This window comes from Grammomys surdaster, unplaced genomic scaffold (genome assembly GCF_004785775.1).
Source record: "Grammomys surdaster isolate TR1022 unplaced genomic scaffold, NIH_TR_1.0 129, whole genome shotgun sequence".
NCBI lineage: Eukaryota > Metazoa > Chordata > Mammalia > Rodentia > Muridae > Grammomys > Grammomys surdaster.
The window spans coordinates 20847177-20873414 of NW_021604587.1; the positions used below are offsets into that span (position 1 = coordinate 20847177).

The window sequence follows — 26238 nt, forward strand, 5'->3', positions numbered from 1 at the left end:
ACAAAAAAAACAAAAAAAAACAAACAAACAAAAAAAAGAAACCATCATCCAAGTCCCTTAAATTGGGGTCTATGGCTTTGTGGCTTTGATCATTTTATGAATTATAGATATATTGTCATCTTAGGGCATGATTACAAATAATTATGGTCTTGGACAGGAAGGAAATGAAACAAGGAGCTTAGACTCAGGGATTTTTGTCTTCCTCTTCTCTATTCTTTTTTCTTTTTTAGATAAAGGGAAGGGGGTTGAGAAGAAAACTGGGGGAATATAGAATTACCATGTGGAAATAATAGAGTAAAAGGGTAGGTTATTGAATCTACTCTTCAACTTAGAGCAATTGCTATTCACAAATAAGGTTACTTTTGTTTACATTGATACGAATTATTGTATATTGATATAGATTTAAGATTTTCATTGATATAAATTTTTGTATATTGATACAAAATTTTAAGGTTAATTTTGATACAGCATACTATATATTATGTTTCAACTCTTAGATAGGCATTGTGCCTATACAATTTTTTCAAAAATACAAGGTTTAGTTCTTTTAGTTCTAGTCCTTTTAATAGCTGCTATTACAAACTGTTTAAGATAATTAAATAATGCAAGTTAATAATCAATGAAACTCATGGTCTTGCCAGATACTAGTCTAGATTATCAAAGAAATACACGGGGCTGGAGAGATGGCTCAGTGGTTAAGAGCACTGACTGCTCTTCCAGCGGTCCTGAGTTCAATTCCCAGCAACCACATGGTGGCTCACAACCATCTGTAATGTGATCTGATGCCCTCTTCTGGTGTGTCTGAAGACAGCTACAGTGTACTCACAATAAAATAAATAAATCTTAAAAAAAAAAAGAAAGAAAGAAATACACATCCTCAGTTGAACAGATAATAACCAGAAACAAGCAAAGTTTGCTTGCTCAGATATGCTATAAATAGATGGTTTTCAAAAAACTCAAGAGACTCACAGAATATGGCATTTAAACATGTTTTTATTAATTTAAGATCTCTTAGCCGGGCAGTGGTGGCGCACGCCTTTAATCCCAGCACTTGGGAGGCAGAAGACAGGCGGATTTCTGAGTTTGAGGCCAGCCTGGTCTACAGAGTGAGTTCCAGGATAGCCTGGGCTACACGGAGAAACCCTGTCTGGAAAAAAAAAAGTCTCTTTTGACTGTGTGACTGTGGGACAGGTCTGCCTCTGACAGTGCCCCCATTCCACTTCAAAGAAGATGATGAGCATCTTAACCTCCACATATATTTGGTTCTATCATGGCAAACTAGCCACTGGGCAAAGAAAATGCCCATGCTTCAACTACAGATGAATCTGTCCAGAAAGGACAAACAGACACAGGGAAATTGACTGCCCAGCTCTGCCAAGACTGGGTAAGAAAGTCCTTCATAATTCCTACTTCACAAAAAGTCTGTCAGATATATTGGACCAGAAAGCTGAAGATGGATGCTCCAACATTATAGAGATAATTCTGGTTAGCTGTCCAGGCAACCAACTGTCATTTCTATAATTTTTAGAAGCTTCATCCTTGTATTTCCTGCATACTTAGTTAATATTTATTCTTTCTTGGGTCTCTGATGGAATTCAAGATTAGATAATCCTAGTCTTACTATAAGCTTAAGTTGTTTAGGATTTAGGAAGATGTTCTAGGTCTAAGAAGATGTATTTAGGTTGATAATACAAATTAGAATAGAAACTGATTTAGATATAGAACTTTGAACTCACCAGAATAGGATAGGTAATAGAATCCTTTCTTCAGACTTGCCAAATACAACAGATTGGACTTTTGCATACAACTTTTACTTTATGGTTTCATAATTGTTATAATTGTATTCAAGTCATATTTGAAAGAAAAAGAGCCTTCTATTGGACTAAAAGGAGGAATTATAGAAAGAAAATCTTGCCAGGCAGTGGTGGCACATGCCTTTAATCCCAGCACTTGGGAGGCAGAGGCAGGTGGATTTCTGAGTTCAAGGCCAGCCTGATCTACAGAGTGAGTTCCAGGACAGCCAGGGCTATAGAGAGAAACCCTGTCTCGAAAAACAAAACAAGAAAGAAAGAAAGAAAGAAAGAAAGAAAGAAAGAAAGAAAGAAAGAAAGAAAGAAAGGGAGAAAGAAGGAAAGAAGGAAAGAAGGAAAGAAAGAAAGAATATCTTATGTATTATATGGATACATCACTTGTCAATTAAAAAACCTATAGTCTATAGGAAAGTCTATAGTCTATAGTGTGGGACACATCTAGGAAGCAGAAAAAATTCTGGGATAGGATAGTGCCAGACATGGGAGAGTCACCAAGGAAGATATGATGAGATGGACACATGGTACATGGGCACAGGTAACCAGGCACATGGCAAAATGTAGGTTAAAACAAATGGGTTATTTTATTTATGATTCCAGTCAGAGAAGAGCCTAAGTATTTGGCCAAGGCATGTGTAAGTATATTTTGAATCTGAGTCTTATTTCTGGGAGCGTGGGAATGGGAGGAAAAACCAATGCAAGCTTCTACATGAAATCCCAGCCTTTGAGAGGTAGAGGTAAGAGGATCGCCTCAATTTTAAGGCTGGCTTGCTGTACATCAAGAACTCAGAGACAGTCAAGGAAACACAGTTTCAGAAAAAAAAAGAAAAAGTATCAAATCTACAACAAAAGTGTTTTCAAAAAGCATTTACTTATTGAAAATCTTTAATTTCTCAATTGTGAATTAAAACAAGAGCTATAAAAACATACCACTACCATAGCACTGGGTGAGTCTCACTGGTTATGCTTGCTTACTATGTATAAGGTCCTGTATTCAATCTCCATAGTCACATACCCAGGCACACAGATCAAAACTACTAAGCCACTAAAATGTTGTGTGCCGGAGACAACAGGTCAGTCAACTGGGAACCACATCTGGGGGACTGAGGATGATTATAGTAAAGGCAGAAAGAAGATGCAAGAGACAGATATGGGAGGGCTGTTGGTAGATACTATGCCAGTGAGCAAGTGTATTTTCTCATTGTCTTTTAAAGGCAAACAACACAAAGTATGACCAATTCTAGGAAGATAAACAATGACCACAAATGCTTCCATGGCAAATTTATGGTATATAATATCTGTGTTTGACTAAGGCTGTTTCCTTCAGGCTAAAGCAATCTCTCAAGGATATATGCATAAGTAGAGGAACTTGGCAGTGTGTAATGCACATCTTAATTAAAAACAAAGACAGATGTCAGTAGACTCATTCATGATTAATCACAAGCAAGAAGTCAGCCAAAGTTAACTCCAGATGTGTCCATAACTCCATATGTTCCCCCTTTTATCTATACAAGCCAAAGCTGTCTCTGCTATTGGTGTGGAAAGACTGTGCCTGTCTTAGGCATCCCCTCAAGAAGTGTAGACCTTACCCATCATCAGTACATGAATCCTAGCATTCATGCCCCGTCTTAGGTTGATCTATCTCTGAGAGACTCTTACCCGTCTTTTTTATGTATAAGAGCCATGCACTTTATCAGTCACGAGCAGAAAGTTGTGCCTGTCTTAGTTTGAGAAGATTTTCAAGACAATCTTGCCCATCATTGACTACCAGCTTCTGCTAGGGAAGACATCGGAACTTGAACTTAGTTAACTCTGCTTTGACATCTGTAAAAGCTCTGATGAGTTCCTTCAAAAGAACAGGTAAAAGACATGCCATACAAAGGATCATAAAGCCAAGTCCTGCTTCACCAAATAAGAGAGATGTAAATGAGGACCATGAAGGAAAAACAGCCTGTAATTTTTCAGAATATCATTTACAATGCTAGCAGTGTCAAAAGACAAAAGCTTTGCATTTCTTACGTTTTTTGTTTTGTTTTTTGAGACAGGGTTTCTTTCTCTGTGTAGCCCTGGCTGTCCTGGAACTCACTCTGTAGACCAGGCTGGCCTCAAACTCAGAAATCCTCCTGCCTCTGCCTCCCAAGTTCTGGGATTAAAGGTGTGTGCCACCACTGCCAGTCTGCATTTCTTAAACTTACAACCACATTGTGCAGGGCTAACAAATCTAAAGAAGTATTAGTATTATGCCATATAGCTTAAAGGTGCTTTTTTACTCGGGTCCAATTATGCTGACCCTCATTATACATTTTTGGGGTTATACAAATCCAGATATTGAGCATGACATTCAAATGGCTTCTGACTTCCATACCTTGTAGCTCACCTCCCACGATCTGCACTATATTATAAAGCGTCAATTCTTTGTTCTAGCTGTCTATCAAAATTCTCTTGTATGCTCAGGGCATTGGTTACATTTTCAGCAGGATGATTAACAAAACTGTTTGTAATGCAGAAGTAGTAGCGCTGACTTTAAGTGTTACTAGAGCAAGCAACACCACCACCAATGATCAGTCCAACCATTTTTGCTCCTTGCCAGAGTGTGATCTAATTCTTCCAATATTTATAAGCCTTTTTCAGAATACCAGGGTTCAGATAAATTTACAGGAATCACAATAAAAGCTGATTGATGTGTTACCATTACAGATTGACCATCATACAGTGCAGAAACACAAGTGGACAAAGGACAATTAAAACAGGAAACATTGAACTCATTATCAGAGACAATAACAAAGGTAACATTCCCAATTAATAAAAGATTAGGTGGGGTAACACAGGATGTTAAATTTACCTTCACCCCAGAACTGTGTTCCATTTATATCCACAGCTAACATAACATCATACAAGGCAGCTGCCAATTTCCAAATATCTCTCTGAAAATGTCCAGAACCAGCCCTCCAAATGCCCACTGTCATTTCCTTTTGTCTAATATTGGATTGATTTCCAGACCAGCCCATGATTGAGTCGGAATAACTGGTCATATTAAAGAAAAGAGAAGGCTCATTACATCAACTTCTCCATTAGATTGATTTAATGTAGATTATAACATATTTTATAGACTTAACTCATATTTAACATTTAATGTATATAATTAATATCTAATATATATAACTTTCATTTAAAGTATATAACATTTAATGCATATGATTTATATTTATTGTATATAATATATTAACATATAAAACCATATTCTCAGGGCTGCACAGAGAAACCCTGTCTTGAAAAACCAAAAAAAACCCATATTCAATGTATATAATTTATATTTAATTTGTATTTTTCATATTTAATATGTGCTTTATATTTAATGTGAATAATTTACATATAAACATGCATTGCGAACATGTATGTCATTATTATATACATTTCAATGTATATAGTTCCTAACTTATATGATATGTTAGTTTATATAAATTATATTTAGGGCCATCTGCTGGATTGGATTGGAACAGGCAGGTGTACTTATCTGGAGTCCATTTGATCTCTAATTCCACTAGAGTATATGTAACATCTAGTCTCTCATTAATGATAAAGTCTGCATTAGTCTCATGGATGAAAAGCAACAACTGAAGAGTACCGGTAATATTTTGATTGAGAACTGAGGAAAACGAAATAAATTGACTTTAAAGCACTCATTTCTTGATATTTTCTCAATGTTGAGTCTCTAAGCAACTGTTCTCACCAAAGGGCAAAGGTTTTAAACAGAATCAAGACTTTCTGTTGGCTTTCTGTCTTTTTTCCTTTTTTTTTTTTTGAACATCATGCCTGGCCAGTTCGTATCTTTCATTTAGTTTGGTGTGCTTGTGCATTTTCGTGTGTGTAGGGGCCACTGCAAGGGTGTAGAGGTCAGAGGACAATCTAGAGTGTTAACTGCATTAGTCCTCACCCACCACCTTCGTTTGAGACAGGGTCTCTGTTATTTCTGTGTTGTGTTCACCAGACTAACTTGCTCCTGAGCACCCAGATAGTCCTCTATCTCTATTTTTCATCTCCCTGAACGAACAATGGGTTATAGTCTCTCCTAGTTGTCTGTCCTTTTAGAAAGGTCCTGGGATTTAAACTTAGGTCATCATGCTTGCACAACAAACATTTTTACTGACTGTACCATCGTCCTAGTCAATCTCTCTCTCTTTTTCTCCCTTGCTCTCCCTCCCTTACACCCCAACCCCCCCATGTGTGTGTGAACAGTCTTTGCAAACTCACCACCAGCAAAGTAAGGGTCCACACGAGGCAGGAAGGAAATCTGGTCCAACACAACTCAGTAGCTGGTGTTAGTTCAGAACTTCTAGAGTCTGACACAAGGCAGTTTATTTCAGGCATATTTAAGTACAGTACAATTCGGAAAACAAGTTTCTGGTGCAACACAATCCCATGTGCATAAGGAGGCATAATTACATCAAACTCTTCTCAAAGTACATGTCACTTTTTCCATAAAGATGGGTTCTAAAGATAGGCTGCATGTGTTATCTTAGAGCCTAAGGGGAGGATCTGGTGTAGTCCCAGTCATACAGAGAGCACAGAGGCCATCAAGACTATTAGTCACCTCCATTCCCAAGCTTTCTGTTGTACATCCATGGAGGAGGCAGCCCTGTTCAGCGTTTAACATTCCTGGTTTCCCTAATGCTTGTCTGTGAGCACAAGGACCTTTGTGCTCCCAACACCTGTCCAACCTTTGCAGGGACTCACATAACCCAGTCTGGGCTTACCCAACCTCAGATCTCCCAAAATTCTGGGGTTATAGTCCTGTGCTATGATGTCCAGTTTACAATGTAAGTTTTTAAAGGTCACAGCTGAATTTACTTCACAGAAAAGCAAGTATTTCCTTGCTTAACAAGGGTAAATACCCACAATGTTAGAGTTTGCTTGTTAAAATGAGTTAGGTTACAGCTTCCTTTCACTTGTCAATTGTAAAATAATCACCAATTAGCATGAACTACGAGGGTTTCCAATTTATCCCACTACTAAGTTAACAAAATACAGGTTGGAACAGGCTGGAGGAACAGCTCAGCTGCTAAGAGCACGCTGCTCTAGGAGAGGTCCTGAGTTCAGTTCCCAGAACGAGCTTCAGGGGATCTGGTGCCTCTTTTGATCTTCTTGGGCACTCGGCACCATATGTAGTGCACATACATGTATACAGACAAACACTCATACACATAAAAAGTAAAAATAGAAATACAACTTGGAGCTGGGCATGGTGGCACATGCCTGTGATTTCAGCACTTGTGAGGCAAGGGCAGTGGACTTCTGTGTTCCAGGCCAGCCAAGACCTTGTCTCCAAAACAAAACAAGTTGGGGAAAAAAGGTGGGGGGCAGGGGCAGGGGGCAGACAAAAGATGTTTACTGATAATGAGTTTTTTATTAATTCAAATGTGATCCTTAAGTGAGATAATAGTTCTATAGCTTGGTGGAATTTTTTTTTAAGATTGATTCACTTTTAAAGGTTGCTTATGTGTATTTTGCTCACATGAATGCATAGTCATTCTGTACCTAGAGTCCATAGAAACAGAGGAGGGTGTCAGGTTGTCAGATTCTCTGGAACTGGAATTACAGATAGTTGTGAACCACTTTGTAGGTGCTGCTGGGAACCAAATGAGTGTCCTCTAGAAGGGTAAGTGCCCTTAACAGCTGAGCCATCTCTACAGCCCCCTTGTTGGCATTTCTATTTATTTATTTATTTATTTATTTATTCATTCATTCATTCATTTAATATGTATTGGTGTGTTTGCCTGCATATGTATGTTTACCACATGCATGAGTCACAGACAGTTGTGAACCACCATGTAGGTGGCTGGGAATCAAACCTGGGTCCTCTCAGAAAAGTAGTCAGTGCTCTTAACCGTTAGGCCATCTCTCCAGCCCCTTGCTGGCATTTAATATGTACTAAGCCTTGTCGAGCCTTCATACTTTATGAAGTTCTCTTTGCTATGGATGTAGGATCAACAGAACTGCCTGAAATCTTAGGAATTTTTAATTTTTGTTTTGTTTTGGTTTTGGTTTTTGAGGACCAGGTTTCTCTGTGTAGTTCTGGCTGTCCTGGTACTCTCTCTTTAGACCATGTTGGTCTTGAACTCAGAGAGGTGCCTGCCTTTGCCTCCTGAGTGATGGGATTACAGGTATGTGCTACCTAGCCTGGCTAGGTTTAGGATTCTTACTTCTGTGACTAGTGAGTAGCAAGCAAGGCTCCAAGGCAGGTCTTTGAGTGACAGATGTCCTTTTCTAAGAGTCACTTTGATTAGGGAAAGAGACCTGATTTGGGGAAGTGATGTCTCCAGTGGTGTATGCATACACCTGTGTCTGTGCACATGTGTGTGTGGTATTGCATGTGTCGGCGCGTACCTCCCTCCTGTGTACCTGTGTGCTACATCATCATCTTTATGGATCTCTACGTAGAGACAAGGTCTCGTAACAAAACCTTATACTAAGCCAGGTGGTGGTGGCGCACACCTTTAATCCCAGCACTTGGGAGGTAGAGGCAGGTGGATTTCTGAGATCGAGGCCAGGCTGGTCTTACAGAGTGAGTTCCAGGACAGCCAGGGCTATACAGAGAAACCCTGTCTCGAAAAACCAAACCAAACCAAACCAAACCAAACAAAAAACAAAAAATAAAAGACAAAAAAAAACAAAAAAAACCCAAAAACCAAACCCCCCCCCAAAAAAACCAAAAAACAACAAAAAAAAAACACACAAAAAACAAAAAACAAAAAAACAAAAAACAAAAACCTTAGACTAGCCACTGAAGCTCAGTGGATCTGCCTGGCTCTACTTTTTTCCACTTTGGGATTCTAGGTGTGTGCCTGGGGACCCAACCTCACATCATCATGCTTGGGCAGCAGGCACTTTACCCAAATGAGTCATCTTCCCCATCGAGTGAGGCTTATTAGTGGTACCTAAAAACCTCTCATTTCCGTTTTCACCTTGCATAGAGCCAGGGAGACGTGAGAATGGTTTTTCCCAGTCAGTCTTTCTCGTCTTCCCACTCAAATTCTCAGTAAGCATACATTGTCCTGGTAGGAGGAACTAAGCCTGGTGGAGGCGGCAGCAGGCTCTTCAGCTTTGTGCCAAGGAACGAAGCGACCAGCTGTGAGCAGGTGGCCATAGGTGTTCTGCAGTCCCTTCAAACCCTAGGGAGGACGACTAGAAACAAAAGGTGTGAGCCCTTAGGGAGGACCCCAGCTCTGGAAGTCTCTGCCCCGGGCCCCGCCTCTTGGCTTTGAGCAAGGGGTGGGGCTTGCTGGGGCGGAACCCCTGAGGCGGGAACCGCTGTGGATTGCTGGAGTCCGCCGCGACCAGCACCGCGTGGTAGTCGCAGCAGTCCGCTGCCCATAGACTTTGGACCGCCAGAGACATGGTCTGTACCCAGAAAGAGCGCGTCGGGACGACTCCCGTAGTTTGTGCGGAGTATGAACTGGGAGCATCGTGTACGCCCGGAAGAAGACAAGGGCGGCCAGGTCGCGCTGTCTCTTTAAGAACGCTCTCCTGCTGAGACCGTGAGTAAGGTGGCCCCAAGTCCCAGGAGAAACTTTTTAGTTTGAGTATTTAATTGGGTCAGGAGAGATGGGTGAGAAAACGTGGAGTTTGGGGAAGTTACTAATGGTAGAGGGGGCCTTCACTTTGAAGCAGGGACAGTGGCCCGGGTATTTTGAACAGGGCTCATGGAGAGAGCAGTTGGGCTCAATTCCAAAACGAGGAGAGCCCCTCACCTGAACTCGATGGCCATGGTGCACTGCCCTTCTTGACTCAAGAAGCCCCATAGCTGGTGAATTACTGGGGTGAAGGCCGGAAGCTTCAGGTTTCAGTGGTTGGGCTGTAGGGCCAGGGAATCTCTGCTACTGTCTATCAGTTGGGTCTTGGGCACTGAATTCTGCAGGCACTTTGTTGGACTGATGGCCATATGCTAGCCTGCCTCAGAACCTCATCATTGTAGTACCAAGGAGTTGGCAGCACAGGGCAGAGTGGTGAGGTTAGGTGGTCTAATGACACAAGGTAGGGTTGTGAAGTCACAGAGGAAGTGGGATGCTGCAGCTAGGGACGGAGGCTGGCTACCCAAGGATGGGGAAGACATTGCCCAAACAAGATTCTGTGTTTTCTGCCTGTGGAAGGGAGCCTCTGGGACTGGCAGGGCATATCTGGGGCCCGAGGTGGACCGATGAGTCGGGTGAGGCCACCCCACTGTAAGGGTCACCCTCCCCATCTTGTACTGGAATAAAAACAGTCTCATATCCACCCTCTGGCAACCTAAACACCACCCACAGTATGTGGAAGGAAAGCGGTTGACTCAGGGTACATTCTATGGTCTCCACTTCCTTTTCCCCAAGGCAGACCATTCTTGCTAACTCAGAGCTTAGCTCTATGCACTTTCTGTTCCTCTTGAGTAGTTGGCATCCAGGATTTGAGGTACCAGGGCTCTGGGGACTATGTGCTGGAGAACAGATGTGCCCCGAAAATCACCACTGATCCCCACCCTCCTACTCCTCCAGATGCAGAGGCCTCCATGGCTGTGATAAGCCTCATGTTCTTGGCAGTGATGTATGTTGTTCACCACCCCCTGATGGTCAGTGACCGGATGGACCTGGACACACTAGCCAGGAGTCGGCAGCTGGAGAAACGGATGAGCGAGGAGATGCGGCAGCTAGAGATAGAGTTTGAAGAGAGAAGTCGGGCAGCCGAGGAGAAGCAGAAAGCTGAGAACTTCTGGAGAGGGGACACATCCGATGACCAGTTAGTGCTGGGGAAGAAAGACATGGGATGGCCCTTCCGGGACAGCGGCCAAGATGGGGGGCCTCTGGGCTGGATACTGGGAAACCTGTGGAATGCAGGCCTCTTTTGCCTTTTTCTCATCTTTGAGCTCCTGCGACAGAACATGCAGCATGAGCCGGCCTTTGAGTCCAGCAGCGAGGAGGAAGAGGAAGAGATCCGTGTTGTGCCCGTCTCCTCTTACACCTGGCTCTCTGATTTTCCCTCCCAGGAAGCCCTGGAATCATTTTACAAATATTATATCCAAAATGCCATCCGTGACCTGCCCTGCACCTGTGAGTTTGTGGAGAGCTTTGTGGATGATCTCATTGAGGCCTGTCGGGTGCTCAGCCGCCGGGAGGCTCACCCACAGCTGGAGGACTGCCTGGGCATTGGAGCTGCCTTTGAGAAGTGGGGGACCCTCCACGAGACACAGAAGTTTGATGTCCTCGTGCCCATTGTCCCCCCACAGGGCACTGTGTTTATCTTGGAGATGAGAGATCCGGCTCTGGGCCGTCGTTGTGGCTGTGTGAAGGTGGACTCTGAATGCATGTGCAAACATGAGAAGCTCTTGGGGGATGTGCTATGCCTGGTGCACCACAGGGACCACTCAGCCATGTTGAGCAAGTGTACTAGCTCCATCAAGGCAGCACTCTGCACCAGCTCGCACCTGGACGTGTGTAAGACTGTGCAGTGGTTCCGAAACATGGTGAGCAATGCCTGGGCGCTAGTGGCCCACAAGTACGACTTTAAGCTCACACTCCCACCGTCTACCACCTCCTGCAAGCTCAGGCTGGATTACCGCTCAGGCCGCTCTCTATCCATCAGTTTGGTCCTAGGGGTGCAACGGGAAGATACGTTGGTCTACCTGGTTAGTCAGGCCCCTGAGCAAGAACAGCTCACCAGTGTGGATTGGCCTGAGTCCTTTGCAGCTTGTGAACACTTGTTTCTGAAGCTGGTGGGGCGCTTCGCCCCTGAGAACACCTGCCACCTCAAGTGCCTGCAGATTATTTTGAGTCTTCAGGACCACCAGGTCTTACCCCCGGGGGCATCCCGCCCCATTCTCACCTCCTACCACTTCAAAACAGCCCTCATGCACTTGTTGCTGCGACTGCCTCTGACAGACTGGCAGCACGGCATGCTCTCTCAGCGCCTCCAGGATCTCCTCTGGTTCTTAGGGCGAGGCCTCCAGCAAAGGTCTCTCCATCATTTCCTCATTGGTAACACCTACCTGCCCCTGACCATACCAATTCCTAAGGCATTTCGGAATTCTGAGCCTGTCAACCTTTTCCAGCACCTGGTCCTAAACCCAGTGGCCCACTCGCAGGCAGTGGAAGAATTCCACAACCTTTTGGCCCAGGTGAAAACTCTGCCTTGCTCCCCACTGGCTGAAGGACTTTAATGGAATGGCCATTAAAATATATCCATATATATGTATATATATAGGTATTTCTGATTCCTCAGGCTGCAAATGTGACTGACCTTCACCTTGCACGTGGGACTGTAGTAGAGTCAATCACTCTTAGAAGCATGTGAAGAAGGCTGCAGCCCATGGAGCCTGATCTGGGAGGGCTGGGGTGGCTGAGGGTTTATCTCCTGACTTAATTTTAGTCATGACCTAAAGAAAGTAAAAGTACACAGAAATGAATGTTACGGCGGGGTTTGCCACTGTGGCCCTGAGACCCTGTCAAGCTGTGCTTTGTATCAACACTGGAAGCCAAAGCTCCAGGGATCCCTCCGTCCTAGCTCCATTCTTTCTGTGACTGGCTCCGTGTTCCCTGTGAAACAGCTTATTGCACTGTTAGCCTAATTCTCACCCAAACTGATGCATTCCACCTTTCTCCCTTGAAGTGACAGACACAATTTATACTTCAAGATGTAAGTTTTCATGACTGTTTGAATGTATAACCAAGATGTTTCTTTTCTTTTTTGTTTGTTTTTTTTTTAGAGACAGGATTTCTCTGTGTGGCCCTGTCTGTCCTGGAACTCACTCCGTAGACCAGGCTGGCTTCAAACTTCTAGAGATCACCTGCCTCTGCCTCCCAAGTACTGGGAATATGTGCTGCCACCGCCAGGCAAAGATGTATTTATATTTCATGTGTATGAGTGTTTTGTCTGCATTCAAGTCTATGCATCATATGCATGTAATCCCTGCAGAGGGCAGAAGAGGGCATTAGTTCCCCTGGATCTGGAGTTAAAGGTGGTTGTGAGCTGCTGTGTGGGTACTAGGAAATTAACTTGGATCCTCTGGAAGAGCAGCCAGTGCTCTTAACCACTGAGCCAACTTTCCAGCCCTGTTCTTTTCTTTTTCTTAATCGGCATACAAATTTATAGCTGTTTTTGTGTGTCTGAGTACCCAAATATTTGTTAATTTTGATCTATTATGTTGGTGGTGATCTGTCCGATATTGAGAGAATGTATTTTCTATACTTAATGAAATAAGCGACACCTGATGACCTTCCTCGTTCCTGGAAGGAGTATTAGAAAGCTCTTCCTGGTGATGGTTTTCTGGAGGCTCTAGGATGGACAATTTGTTTCCTAGAGAGTGGTCTGTTTGTTAAATGGAAAGGCTGAGCTGCCCCTTGTGCATTGCTCTGGTGAAGGCTTTCCATTCTCTTTTCAAAGATGACAAAGAGGTTACTTGACTTTGTGGTTTTGAAACGAGGAGTCATCACAGTCCAGGCCCCTTGCCAGGGCTGAGCAGGAAGGCCTGTGAAACAGATCAGCTCTAAGTGTCGACGGTGATTGTCACGTGTTCCAAAACCTTCTGCTTCTTGAGGAATATTTAAAAAATTAGTTATGGGTGTGGTTGTTTTTGAAATATCAAGGCTGTTCTGTACTCAACACTGCCAGGAAATCTGCTGGGAAGGAGACCCTGGCCCTTTGACTTGCCCTCTGTCTGCAGTTGGTGAGGAAGGAGGTATCAGATGTTAGCCTTTGGGGCTTCTGTGGAGAAATCCACACCATAGCCAAAAATAAAAGAATTCTAGAAACTGATGTCAATATTTGAAATTCTTGCTACACAGAGGTTCTATATACTTCCACATTACCTGCTTTCCAGGTAAGAGGATGGGGTGATGGTTCTATGCTGGCGGGACTTCTGTTTTTACAATGTCTATAGACCTTTTAGAAAACTATCTGCTTCTATATTAACTCCAAAAAATAAAAATAAAAATAAAAATGGAGGCTGTTCTCTGTATGAACTGGAATCTGTTCACTAACAACACTGTTACATACCTTTCCCTAGAAGTTCTTGTGTCTCTGACAGCTCTAGCTGGTATATCCTGGTGTTTCTCAATGCACCTTGAACCAGTCTGCTCCGAGGTTTCCAGTGGCATGGCCACTGGCCAGGAAAAAAAAAAAAACTCATAAAGTTAAGGACTGTCTAAGTTATTAATTTCCACGAGGCCTAAACCCAGATTTCAACTAAATTAAAAGCTTTTAGTAACTACAAACAGAATGCTGTAGGAATCTGCTGGGGCAGGAAGAAGGTGCTATGATTGCTACGTCTGCAGGGTTGTTTCTCATCTGACAGACAAGAAAGAAAGCATGAAATTATGAGTTGGGGGGAAGGCTACAAAGGAGAATAGTCAGCACAGCTGGGTGGGGCAGAAGGTACAGGATGTGTGTGTGTGTAGGGGGGTGAGTAATGGAAAGAACAGACCTGTAGTGCACTGGGGACATTCTTTTTTGTTTGTTTTGTTTTTTGTTTTTTTTCGAGACTGGGTTTCTCTGTGTAGCTCTGACTGTCCTGGAACTTACTCTGTAGACCAGGCTAGCCTCGAACTCTCGAACTCAGAAATCTGCCTGCCTCTGCCTCCCAAGTGCTGGAATTAAAGGCATGCACCACCACTGCCCAGCCACTGGGGACATTCTTAACAATTTAAATGGGGAACCTCTCCAGATAGGAGGCTATAGAACCTGGCCAGCCCTCAGGATACAGCAGCAGTTCCAGTAATGGGAATGGAGTTCTCTGAGCAGTGCAGACGCTGCTGTTCTCAGTAGTCATTCACTCTGTCCTCCTATGATAGCCCATCACATCACACAGGCTCTGTACTGTGTGTGTGAGAGACTGAGGTACAGAGAGGGTGTGCAGCGTTCCTGTGGTTGCACCTGGGATAAGGTACCCGCCTAGCAACCTTTCACTGTGGGCTTTGGAATGAAACAAGATTAACCGGTCCAATAACTCTGAAAAGCAAATGTATTGGTTTTAAGATCAGGGTTGTATGTTATTGTTTGAAAGTTCTAAAGTTAATAAATTAATTGCTAGTTCATAGCCCAGGATTTAGGAGATGAAGGATTTCAATTGCAGACAAAAAAAAAAAAAGAGCAAAGAATGTAAAGCATTTTTCTTTACTTTTTTTTTCTGCCTCAGGAATGCTGGGATTATCTATCTATCTATCTATCTATCGGATTTATTTTTATTTTATGTGCATTAGCATTTTGCCTCCTCACATGGGTGAGGAGAAAGGCATGCACCACCATAGGGCCAGGATATTGAAAAGTCATTTTAACAGCAATTCCTTTTGGTCTCAGTAACTTGATGATTTAAATCAGAAACTGTTATAGCAAAAGTCAGCAAATCTGTAGACAAAGGTTGTTTGTTTGGCCAGTTGATAACTGTTGTTCCTCACCCAAACTAAAGTTATTTCTCTTGGATTTTAAGGAAGTAGAATCTGATGTACTGTGGGTCTTCTGGCAGCCTATAGTTGGGGGAGGGGCCGAGTACTTCACTTCTGTACAAAGAGAGGAACTGAGCTTCACATGCCTCTGATGCTAGTGATAAATCACTTAATCTTTTGGCACCCTTTGTAGCCTTAACTCCAAAACAAAGGAGGCATTCAGAGTAGGATGTGAAAGACCTGCCTGGGCAAGCTTGGCCTATAGACCCTGGGCATGGAGCTGGCCCAGAGCCAAGCAGTCAGCTTAGGAGGCTCATTATTGCCCCAGCATAGCCTCCAGCGTCAGCCAGCCGGCCACTTAGCATCTTTCCTTTGTCAGAAGTTCCAACCCAGTTCTTCAGGGCCTCTAATTCAGAGCCACCCACTACTCCTTCAGTGCTCGTTGCTCTTAGTTTGAATATCAATGTCTCCAAGAAGGAGCCTTCTGTGTTTCTGGGATTGCTTTCCTGGGGAACTGGTAGGAACCGAAACCTGACTGGAGCTAACTGGAGGAAGATAAAGATGGAGAGATTTCTAAGTGGAAGAGAGCATGCACACAGAAAACTGTGCAAGGAGCAGGCAGGATGAAGACAAGTCTGATAAAAGGCCCGATGGCTGGAAGAGGGAGGGAAGGTGACAAGCACAGAACAAAGCTGAAGAGCCTGTGGGTAGGGTGTGTGTGTGTGTGTGTGTGTGTGTGTGTGAAAGAGAGAGTGAGAGAGAGAGAGAGAGAGAGAGAGAGAGAGAGAGAGAGAAAGAGGGGCCCTGTAAATCACTGTAGGTCCCTTTGGAAGTTCCCAGAACAATGGAATCTTTGAAGAGGTTTTAGACTTCTGGGAGGATTCGGTAAATAAATAAATAAATAAATAAATAAATAAATAAATAAATAAAATTTGTAAGACAAATGGGAGTGAGGTCAGATTTACACTTGGCAAATGTCACTCTGGGCTCACTAGGAAGGGGATCATATTCTAGCAAGGTGATGTGGATAAAAAGGGGAGGGTCTTACAGAGATTTTTTTTTCTTCCCAGAGGCAAAAAGTGTCCATCCTGGGTATTGATGTGAAGATCCTGGGTGGTCGACAGCATTCAGGAAGGTGAGGGACATTGTAATCTCTTCTCTCCATAATCCCACTGTTGTGGGTTGTCCACCAGAGAGGACTGTTTGGAAGTGGGTTTAAGCCCATAGAAAGTCTTTGTTAGGTGGCTGATGGCTGTACTGAGCGTTCAGGATTCCAATGCAGCCCTGAGCCTTTCTCATGGTGAACTTTTAAGAACAAAAATCATGTCCTGGGTTGACACACTTCAGTTAACACGAACAGTTAGCCAGACGTGGAACTACAGAAGCTAAAAAGCAAAGTTAGAACGTTTAGAGACTTTCCCAGAACTGCGGACTTGGATGGATGAAGTCTTTGTTTTCCTTTTGGCAGGTTCTCCTATCTACATGATGAGTTTAACAGTCTGAATGGTCATGGAGTCAGTTGTGCTAAGGTCTGGGGCCTGTTAACACCACTCTGCCTCATTCTAAGGTGATTCTGCAAACTCATGCAAAAACTAAGTGGCTTTAAAGAGCAGCTTTTGAGGTTAGAGAAGTGGTGGTTCAGAGTACTCGATGCTCTCGAAGAGAACCTGGGTTTCATTCCCAGCACCCACATGGTGGCTTGCAAACATCTGTCACTCCAGTCCCAGGGGATTTGACACCCTTTTCTGATCTTCTCAGGTACCAGCCATGCATGTGATAAATGTACATATACACAGGGAAAACATTCATACACATAAAATGAAATCTTTCTGCCTGTCTTTGCCTCCCAAGTGCTGGGATTAAAGGCGTGTGCCACCACTGCCAGCCCTTTTTTTTTTTTTTTTTTTTAAGTAGCTTTCAACAAAGGGCAGTGCTTTGCTTACAAAAATGAGGGGCACTGCAGATATCTAGTAGGAAGACAGATGATGTCAAGGAAAAGATGGTAGGTAGGTGGTTTCCAAAAAGCCTTTTACAAGAATCTGGACAAAAATTCATTTTAAAATGTGTGTGCATGCATGTGTATAGATATATGAACACAATGCCCTTGTGCAGATACACATGCTTACACAATATTCTAGTATGTCCGTGTATAAGTGCATACACAATGCTCTGGTATGTGTGTGTATAGACATGTACACACAAATGCATACAGAAAGCTCTTTGGAAGTGTATACACATGCAAACTGTACTGAGGGTATAAACATATGTAAACACAATGTTCTGGGATATGTGTACGCAAATGAACACACAATGCTCTTGGTGATGTATACGTACACAGTACTCTGGGTGGAGTGTACACATGCATACACAATGCTTTACATTCCTTCTTGTCTGCCTGGAACTTCGAATAAGGACAGCTTTTTTAACCCACAAAGAACACGTCTTTTAAGACAAAGAACCTCGATTCCTCAGAACCTGCCTCCCAATTACAATCCAGATTCTAGGAAAGCTCAGCCTTTGGCTGCCCAAATCCACATATCCTACTCCGCGTCCAGCGCTCGGCGCCAGAGTGTTTCCAAATGTCTTCAGCTGGGTCACCAACGCACCAAGCTCACCAGAGTAGACTTAAGGGAGGAACTTCCCGCCAGCTTGCCGCAGCCATTCTTTTTATCAGGGGCTTAGACGGTCTGCGCAGGCGCACCAAAGGCCACGCCCCGGTGACGTCACGCGTCGGTTACCGCGCTTCTACGCTTGGCGCTCGCGATTTAAAACTTACTCTGGAGACGTGGAGAGCAAGATGAGGGTTCCGCGCTCAGGTGAGCTCGAGTGGGTACAGGCACGGCTGGCAGGATCAGGACCGAAGGGTGCTCACGTGGACAGGTCCAGAAGGGACGAATGTGTTCAGCGGGGTTTGGCCGGGGGCTGAGACGGGGGAGGGGAAGAGAAGGCAAGGGAAAGCGGGGCGCTGGGCCAATCAGGGTGCAGCTGCCAGTGGCGCCCGGACTCTAATGCTCCCTGCGCCCCGGTTCTAACGGAAGACAAAGTGGGGGTTTTTCTAGACTGGACGTTGTATGGGGAGCTGTGGAAGCAAAGTGTCGACCACTCTGTGTTGAGGATACGTGCCTGTGTTTTGGAACTGATTCAAAAGTCTTGAGGGCTTCCTTTGGGATGCCGAGATTCGCAACAGAAGAAGCCTGGGCACTTGAGTTGGAGCCTGGAGGATCAGAAGTTCAAGGTTATCCTCAGCTGTAGCGACTTTGAGGCTAGCCTGGATTACAGAAAACCCACTCCTAAAGGGGGCGGCGGGAGCGGGGAAACAAAACAGATAAATACCCTTTCCTCTTGGGGTTTGTGTCAAGTTGAGACAGTACAGGAAATATTTGACAGATGGGCTGTTACTCCTGCCCATCATGGACTCCAGATTTGTAAGCAAACATTGGGAAGAACGTTATGGGCAGAGCGTACGAGAGAAGAGCCAGGAAGGAATCTGGACTGGTCTAGGAGTTAACTACACCATAGGTACACCTTTGTTCCCATGGGAAGGTGTCAAATGACCTTTTCACAGGGTTTGCCTAAGACCATCAGAAAACACAGATATTTACATTACGATTCATAACAGTAGCAATTTACAGTTATGAAGTAGCAATGAAAATAATTTTATGGTTGGGGTCACAATAACATGGGGAACTGTGTCAAAGGGTCACAGCATTAGGAAGGTTGAGAACCACTGAGCTAGACCATCATAACTAAGCTTAGTGAGACTGACAACAGGCAGGACCTGGTAGACCTAAGAAAGAGTTTTCGAATAATAGTTTCATTTTGGATGTGTTGCCTAGGACTTCCTGGAGAGGTGCTCGGGTGGAGGGCTCCGTATCTACTGGATGAGTTTGACAGAGGTCCATAGGCTGAGAAGTAGATTTGTTTTTCTCCATCATGGAGTTCATAAAGCCATGGGTACGGGTGAGAACACTAGACAGACCTTGTGGAGAGTACATTCAGGGCCAGCAGCAGGTGACTGAGAGGGTGAGAGGAGGGCACTGGGAAAAACTCAAGTTATGGCTCTCACAGGAGCCAGGAGCAGCTCAAGAAGAAAAAGAGACAAGTCCTGAAGTGCCCACTTCAGGCTGAGAACCAAAGCAGCAGAGCAGAGGGGCTGAGGGAGCGGGAGGAAGAAGACAGGCAGAAGGAAGTGCTCTTGACTTCAGTAACAATCTGTTGAACTAGACGTACACTGCCCACCTCAGAGAGCAATTGGGGAGGATCTAAAGATCAGTCCCTCAGTGCTTCCAGTTCTCAAATCCTTTCCTTGCCCACATTTATAGAGTCACATATGTCTTGATTTTTCCTCTCTTGACCTTTTTGTTTTGTCTTGGTGTTGGATGAGAGTTGTGTTAACTGTACTCTTCGGCTTGTAGGAAGCATTGTAAAGGTTTTGGACTGCCTTTGCCCCCGCTGCCTGTGGACAGGCATTTATTGTTTATAGCGTTTCTTTGTTTACTTTTGTAGTGAAGTCTTTATAGCGTTTCTTTGTTTACTTTTGTAGTGAAGTCTTGTGCCGTGGTGTGTGCGTGCCGGCAAGAAGTCTATATTAATTCTATATTGCTCTCTATTCCCAGCCTCTTATTTTTCTGTGTTCCTATAAAATGTTACTGTGCATATCGTAATTGCACTGTGTCTTCTGTTTGGGAACAGCAAGGTCTGTGCCCGGTTCTCTCTCTGAGCATTCTTTCTTCCTCTCCCTCCTTCCCTCCTCTCATTTCTCTCCTTTTCCCCTTTTTCCCCCTTTCCCTCCCTCCCTCTCCCTTCCTCTCAGCACATGCCCACCTACCAGCCAAGGATGAGGGCTAGACAAGGACTCTTCCACCATCCATACCCAAAGCCAGACGTTCTTCCATTTAGGGCGATGGTAAAGCAGAGACAGCTTGTTTGCTTGTCTGAAGTTTTCTTAGCTAATACGTGATGAAGCCATGTTTAAAGCAATGTTCTCTGTTTCTTAAATGGGGGTAGGGATGAGGATGAGTTAGGGTTCTTTCATCTCCTTCCAGGAATCTTGTGTCTTGCTCTAAAACAGCAGTGCCACAGTCACACGTTGACCATGTCATTAGCGGTAATGGGATAGTCTGTCGTCTGTGTTTGCTGTCACTGCTATGTGTCCAGCTCATTTTCTCTTACTCACATACTGAAGTAGGCTTTTGTTTCTGTGACCTATATTCTATGGGTTCTCACCACCTATTGCCACCTTGTGTACCTTTCCTTACTTATGTTACTTTCCTAGTCGGTCATTATGACCACGTGTCTTCCTGTGTCCTCTTACTTTCTTACAGGTTCTTGGCAATACCCATAACCCTGGTTAATTTAAACACTGCTGTTCTGCACACTTGACAGTGGCCAGAGAGAAATCCTCAGGGCTGCTGAGCTATGCCACACTCCCCACTTGATTCATGTCCTAGTTCTAGATGACCACCTCTTCCTTTCCTTAGCGCTCCAGTGCCTTCTCCCTCACTGTCCCCCTAGCTGCTGAGTTCACAAAGACAATAAAAGCCACGGAGGACACATGGCTTAGTTGGTAGAGCCGTGCTGGCTTTCCCCAACTACGCATGCTTCCCCAGCCCTCTTCCTGTTGTGTGGTTTTGTAAGTATCCTGAGACCCATCTCAGGCATCGGCTCCTCTTCATTCACCTTTTTTGTGAGCTCATCTGGTGTTAAATGGGTGTTAAATGAATACCCGCTGGGGACTCCCAAACCATCTAGCTGGAAATTGCCCCCTAAAATCTACCATTACCCCTCCAGCTGTGTAGTCCAGTTGGCTGGCTAGAAAATGTGAGACGCCTCCTGCCCCGCAGCATGCTTCTTCTGTAGCTTCCTCAGGTCCAGGCAACTCAGTCAGCTGTCGATGATAACCGGAGTTAGCCTTCAGCCTTCACAGTCCACATTTCAACCATCAGAAGTCAGGCTGACATCATGGAGACCTATCCAGTGTCTATGTACCTCTTGCCTGCAGTATTGCCACCTGTCTGATCATCTCACTGTTAAGATGGTTGCTTACTCTTAAGTCCCTTCTAACTGGTTCTTACTTGATTCTCACTGTGACAACCAGAAGGGTCCTCTGTCAGCCAGAAGCTCAGGTTAGCTCATTTTGTTTTTCCTCTCATTGTTACCCAGTCATGTCCTTTCTCACTGCATTTAAGGTGCACAGGTAGGACTGGGGATGTAGCTCAGTAGGTAGAATGCTTGCCTAGCGTTGAGTGAGCCCTGGATTAGATCCCAGCACCATGTAAACCAGGCATGGTGGTATATGCCTGGAATGCCAGAATGCAAGAGGTAGAGGCAAGAAGATGAGAAGTTGAAGGTCATCCTCTCAGCTGTTGTGAGTTTGAGGCCAGCCTAGGCTACATGAGACCCTGTCTGAATATTTTTTTGGGGTGAGGTGGTATGTAAAGTCATTACAAGCCGGGCAGTGGTGGCGCACACCTTTAATCCCAGCACTTGGGAGGCAGAGGCAGGAGGATTTCTGAGTTCGAGGCCAGCCTGGTCTACCAAGTGAGTTCCAGGACAGCCAGGGCTACACAGAGAAACCCTGTCTCGGAAAAAAAAAAAAAAAAAAAAAAAAAAGCCTCACAGTGGTTGTGAGTCAGGCCCAGACACTCCTGGCTAATCTGTCTTCCATTGCTCTGACTAGTGTTTTTTCTCCTTGGCCCTGGAAGCATGATGCCTTGTTAGCCTCTGGAGAGGCCTTGCTGTGTCCATAGGCTGCTGTAGTTAGTCCTGTCAGTAGGCCCTGACATGTGCCAGCATGTTCTCACCTTTGGCTTGTGCCCCCTGCTTCCACTTGTTTTTTCCAGACGGTCTTCATGGCTTTGATACTTTCTGGTGTGACATTTTTGGAAAAGCCTACCCTGGCCACTGTATTTAAAGCCACCTCACTCACAGCTCCTGTCCTCCCTATTCCTTTCCTGCCTCACTCTCTCCCCAAAACACAAATACCCATCACATACACCATCTGATTCCCAACTTTTAATTGAAGTACCAAGACAGGAAATACTCTGTAGCCACGATCTGAGTCCAACAGTTGCCCATGTTTTACCACAGTTTACTTGTGTTTACAATTACATTCTTCAGATTGCTCCACACGGAAGCTGTTTCTCACACACCTCCAAGAAGTGACCTTCTACATCAAAATGTCACTGTGATACCTAAGATAATAAAAATTGATTTCCTAGACTTAAGGTCTAGACTTTATTCTAGATTTCCAAAATCACCCCCAAATGTTGCTCTTAGCTACCTTTTTGAGCAGGGCTTGGCTGAAACTTATGTGCTGCTTTTGGTTTATGTGGCCAGTTGGTTTCTTTTCATCTAGAAGAGCTCCCCTGGCTTTTTTGATACTTAGCTTGTTACTTTTTACTTGTTTTGAGACTGTATCACTGTGTAGCCCCTGCCTGCCTGGAACTTGTTACACAGACCAGGCTGGCTTCAAACTTCAGTGTCCCACCAACTCCAGCATCATAAGCAAGCACCACTCAGCCCAGCCGCCCTTTTTCTGTGCTCCCTGGCACTAGTTTGTGTCTCAGCACTGCTTGTCTGAATCAGTACCCATAAAGACGGCTGAGCTTTCTTTTCTCTAAATAGCCAGTCCTTGGGCACAAGCAGAGCCGCCTGTGATGTAACGAGGTGTGCCACTAGACTTAAAGTCGGAGCCTTGTATTTCAGTCTGCGGCTTGCCAGCCCTCAGGCATTCGATCATCAGGAAGGTCTTGCTTCTGCCACAGTTCTTATCTTTAATGATACTAAGTTTTCGTTCATTTCCTTTTTGAGACCCAGCTCATTATGTAGCCCAGGCTGGGCTTGAACTCTTTGCAGTTCTCCTGCCTCAGCCTCCTAGATGCTGGGATTGGTGTGCACTGGTTTTTGTATACAGTGTCCCCATTCTCAATTTAGGTAAATGTTTATTTGTCCCTTTTGACTCATTCCCCTGTTCTTATATTTCTTACAGGGTGGCAGTAAGATCTAAAGTGTTAGTAACATTTAGATAAAATATTCCTAGTAAAACCATTTCTTAGGTGATTCTAAGAATTTCCTGTAGTTGGGGCTGGGGCTGGAGAGATGGCCCAGTGGGTAACAGCACTGACTGCTTTTCCAGAAGACCCGGGTTAATTTTCAGCATGCAAACGCACAAACACACGCACACACAAACACAAACACGGCAGCTCACAACTACCTGTAACTCCAGTTCCAGGGGATCTGGCACCTTCACACAGACATATGTGTAGGCAAAACACCAGTACAGATAAAATAAAAATAGATTATAAAAATTTGGTGTTGAGTTGAGACACATCAGAGGTGAGGAAACTTGAGTTTCTCTTTCTTGTGTGCTTGGTTAATGTAGTCACTGTTTAAGGCTTTTGCATTTGCATATGTCTTGTCTGTGTTTTACATATTTCCAGTGTTATTTCTCATCTTCCTGCCAAGACAAGGAGGAGTCAGGATCAGAGCCCAGTCTGTGTGACTATAGACCAGCCTCCTCGTTGTTTAGCACCAGTGTCTCCCTGGCCTGGGATTATGAGTGACAGGTGTCTGTTCTGCCGGTTTGTGAGCTTATCAAAGGCAGCAGCTTTGCCTCATCCATCTCTCTGTCCTTGGAAGTGCTGGGAATGGGCCATCCTTGAGCATGCTAGGCAAATGCTCTACCAGTCAACTCCACCCCAAGTCTTACCCTGCCATTCATTTTGCTTGAATAGTAGCTGTGAAGTGGATATATGTCCTATCATCTTTTCTTTACTCCTCAACCCCCACTCCACCCAGAAACCCAAATTGTAGTGTCTAGCATTATGCATTGTAAGGAATCAAAGAGACCATGCAGAGGGCCCCACAACAGGGCCAGGTCCCCTTTCCTTTTTTTTTTTTTTTTTTTTTTTTTGGTTTTTTCGAGACAGGGTTTCTCTGTGCAGCCCTGGCTGTCCTGGAACTCACTCTGTAGACCAGGCTAGCCTCGAACTCTAGAACTCAGAGATCTGCCTGCCTCTGCCTCCCAAGTGCTGAGATTAAAGGCGTGCGCCACCACCGCCCGGCCAGGTCCCCTTTCCATATAGGAAATTATTCTGTTGAAGCTTTCTTGAGCAAGTATTTTGTTCTGTCACCAGGAACAATGAATAACTCTTCTCTGAAGACCCATGGACAACAGGACATCGTTTCCTCACCTTTGGAACGGGAGCTTCCAGTATCCCGGCCTGGGAAGGCCCCTCTCGGCACTCCTAAAACCCCAGTCCTGGAAGCCTTTCCTCAGAATGACGATGAAAAGGAACGTATGCAGCGGAGACGCTCCAGGGTCTTTGACCTGCAGTTCAGTACAGACTCGATTCATCTGGCCTCCCCTAACAGGTGAGTGCAGTTCTGCCTCAGTTCTGCCGGGGTGCCATGGGTTGTGAGGTCCTGGTGCCTCCAGAGGACGTCATTGCTGTTTGTTCCTCATTTTAATATGTTTATTTTGTGTGTGTGCGTGTGCATGTGTGACTGTGCACACGTATGCGCGTGTGTAAGTCAGAGCAGAAGTTACTCTTCCCCTCCTTTGGCTTCAGGGATCACTCTTAGGTCATCAGTTTTGGCGTCAAGCACCTTCACCTCCCGGGTTTGTGTATTGTAGATCCTTGCTAAATTTTTGTTTTTCATTTAGGAATATTGATGTTTCAACTACCATATCTAAGTTTACAAACACACAGATTACAGAACATTACTCTACCTGTATCAAGCTTTCTACTGAAAATGTGAGTACTTGTTGGTTTGAATTTTTGTTGTTGTTGTTGCTGTTGGCTTGGTTTTTTTGGTTAGTTTGCTTTTTGGTTTTTCTTGTTTGCTTTTTTGGTTTTTTGAGACAGAGTTTCTCTGTATAGCCCTGGCTGTCCTGGAACTCACTTTGTAGACCAGGCTGACCCTGAACTACTAGAGATCTACCTGCCTCTACCTCCCAATCTCTGGGATCAAAGGTGTATCCCACCATGCCCAGCTTAGTTTATATTTATTTAGGCAGGATTGTGCTATGTAGCTCAGGCTGGCCTTGAACTTGTATCAGTTCCCGAGATTTCAGGTGTACACTAGCATGCCCAATTATGATTCTGGGCTTTCTTTTTTGTTTTTTTATTTTTTTGGTTTTTTTTTTTGTTGTTGTTGTTTTGTTTTTCCAGACAGGGTTTCTCTGTGTAGCCCTGGCTGTCCTGGAACTCACTCGGTAGACCAGGCTGGCCTCGAACTCAGAAATCTGCCTGCCTCTGCCTCCCAAGTGCTGGGATTAAAAGCATGCGCCACCACTGCCCGGCTATTCTGGGCTTTCTTGATTTAGGTAGGAGGCGTAATGGTTTGTTCATTCTCTAGTGTGGCTGTACTGTTTCTGTCAGAGCTTTGATGTTGTTCTTATGAGTGTCTACTCTCAGGACCTCTCACACAACATGGCTCACATCAGGTAGAAGCTAATAATGAGTTCTGGCGTCACCCCGCATTAGAGCCCTCTCCTTCCCACATATAAACTGGGTGATGTGACACATCGCAGACTTTCCTGCTCCAGGTCCCAACTTGACTGAGTCCTCTGTGCGGAATTCTCAGAGCAGAGCGTTAGAGCTCTCAGAAGGAGGGATCCATACAAGTTAGGCTGTGTTGCAAGTGGTTACGGCAACTGAGATCAGTTTGGGTGTTTGTATTGTAAACTGTAGTGGGGTTATTTACATGATAGGTGTTTGTATGTAAACTTTATTTGCATGCACTTATAACCCAAGCCTATTAGTAATAAATTTTTAATTTTTTTTTCCTCCAGAAAATCACTACCAAGAATGCTTTTGGCTTGCATTTGATTGATTTCATGTCAGAGATTCTGAAGCAGAAAGACACAGAACCAACCAACTTTAAAGTAAGGAGAATGCACACTTCCGGTACAGCACACCCAGTGCTTATCTCCAATGCTTACTGTAACACACTTAGATTCTATGCACAAGAGCTCCCTGGTGAGACAGTACCATTCACACACTTGGATTCTGCACACACAA

The 26238-nt window shown here is 44.4% G+C and overlaps 2 protein-coding genes across 4 annotated transcripts in view; both read left to right on the forward strand.

Annotated features, from left to right (window-relative positions):
* Nucleotides 1-9142: 9142 nt before the first annotated feature.
* Nucleotides 9143-12503, forward strand: Itpripl1 (ITPRIP like 1). 3 transcript variants are annotated; one of them, XM_028755601.1, is made up of 3 exons: nt 9143-9343; nt 10334-10574; nt 10822-11195. In XM_028755601.1, exons 2-3 carry the CDS (start codon nt 10348-10350, stop codon nt 11084-11086), a joined length of 492 nt encoding a protein of 163 aa, XP_028611434.1. In that variant the 5' UTR covers nt 9143-9343; nt 10334-10347; the 3' UTR covers nt 11087-11195. The 3 variants fall into 3 exon arrangements, with proteins under 3 accessions (XP_028611434.1, XP_028611426.1, XP_028611416.1); XM_028755593.1 differs by having other exon boundaries at nt 9143-9352; nt 10334-12503; XM_028755583.1 differs by having other exon boundaries at nt 10334-12503.
* Nucleotides 12504-17919: 5416 nt separating this feature from the next.
* Ncaph (non-SMC condensin I complex subunit H) overlaps nt 17920-26238 on the forward strand; it is a 26362-nt gene continuing 18043 nt past the window's right edge. Inside the window, exons 1-4 of the mRNA XM_028755834.1 lie at nt 17920-18027; nt 24349-24586; nt 24879-24969; nt 26010-26102. Coding sequence (XP_028611667.1) covers nt 18009-18027; nt 24349-24586; nt 24879-24969; nt 26010-26102 — 441 coding nt within the window. The 5' untranslated portion in view covers nt 17920-18008. The remainder of the gene's footprint in view (nt 18028-24348; nt 24587-24878; nt 24970-26009; nt 26103-26238) is intronic.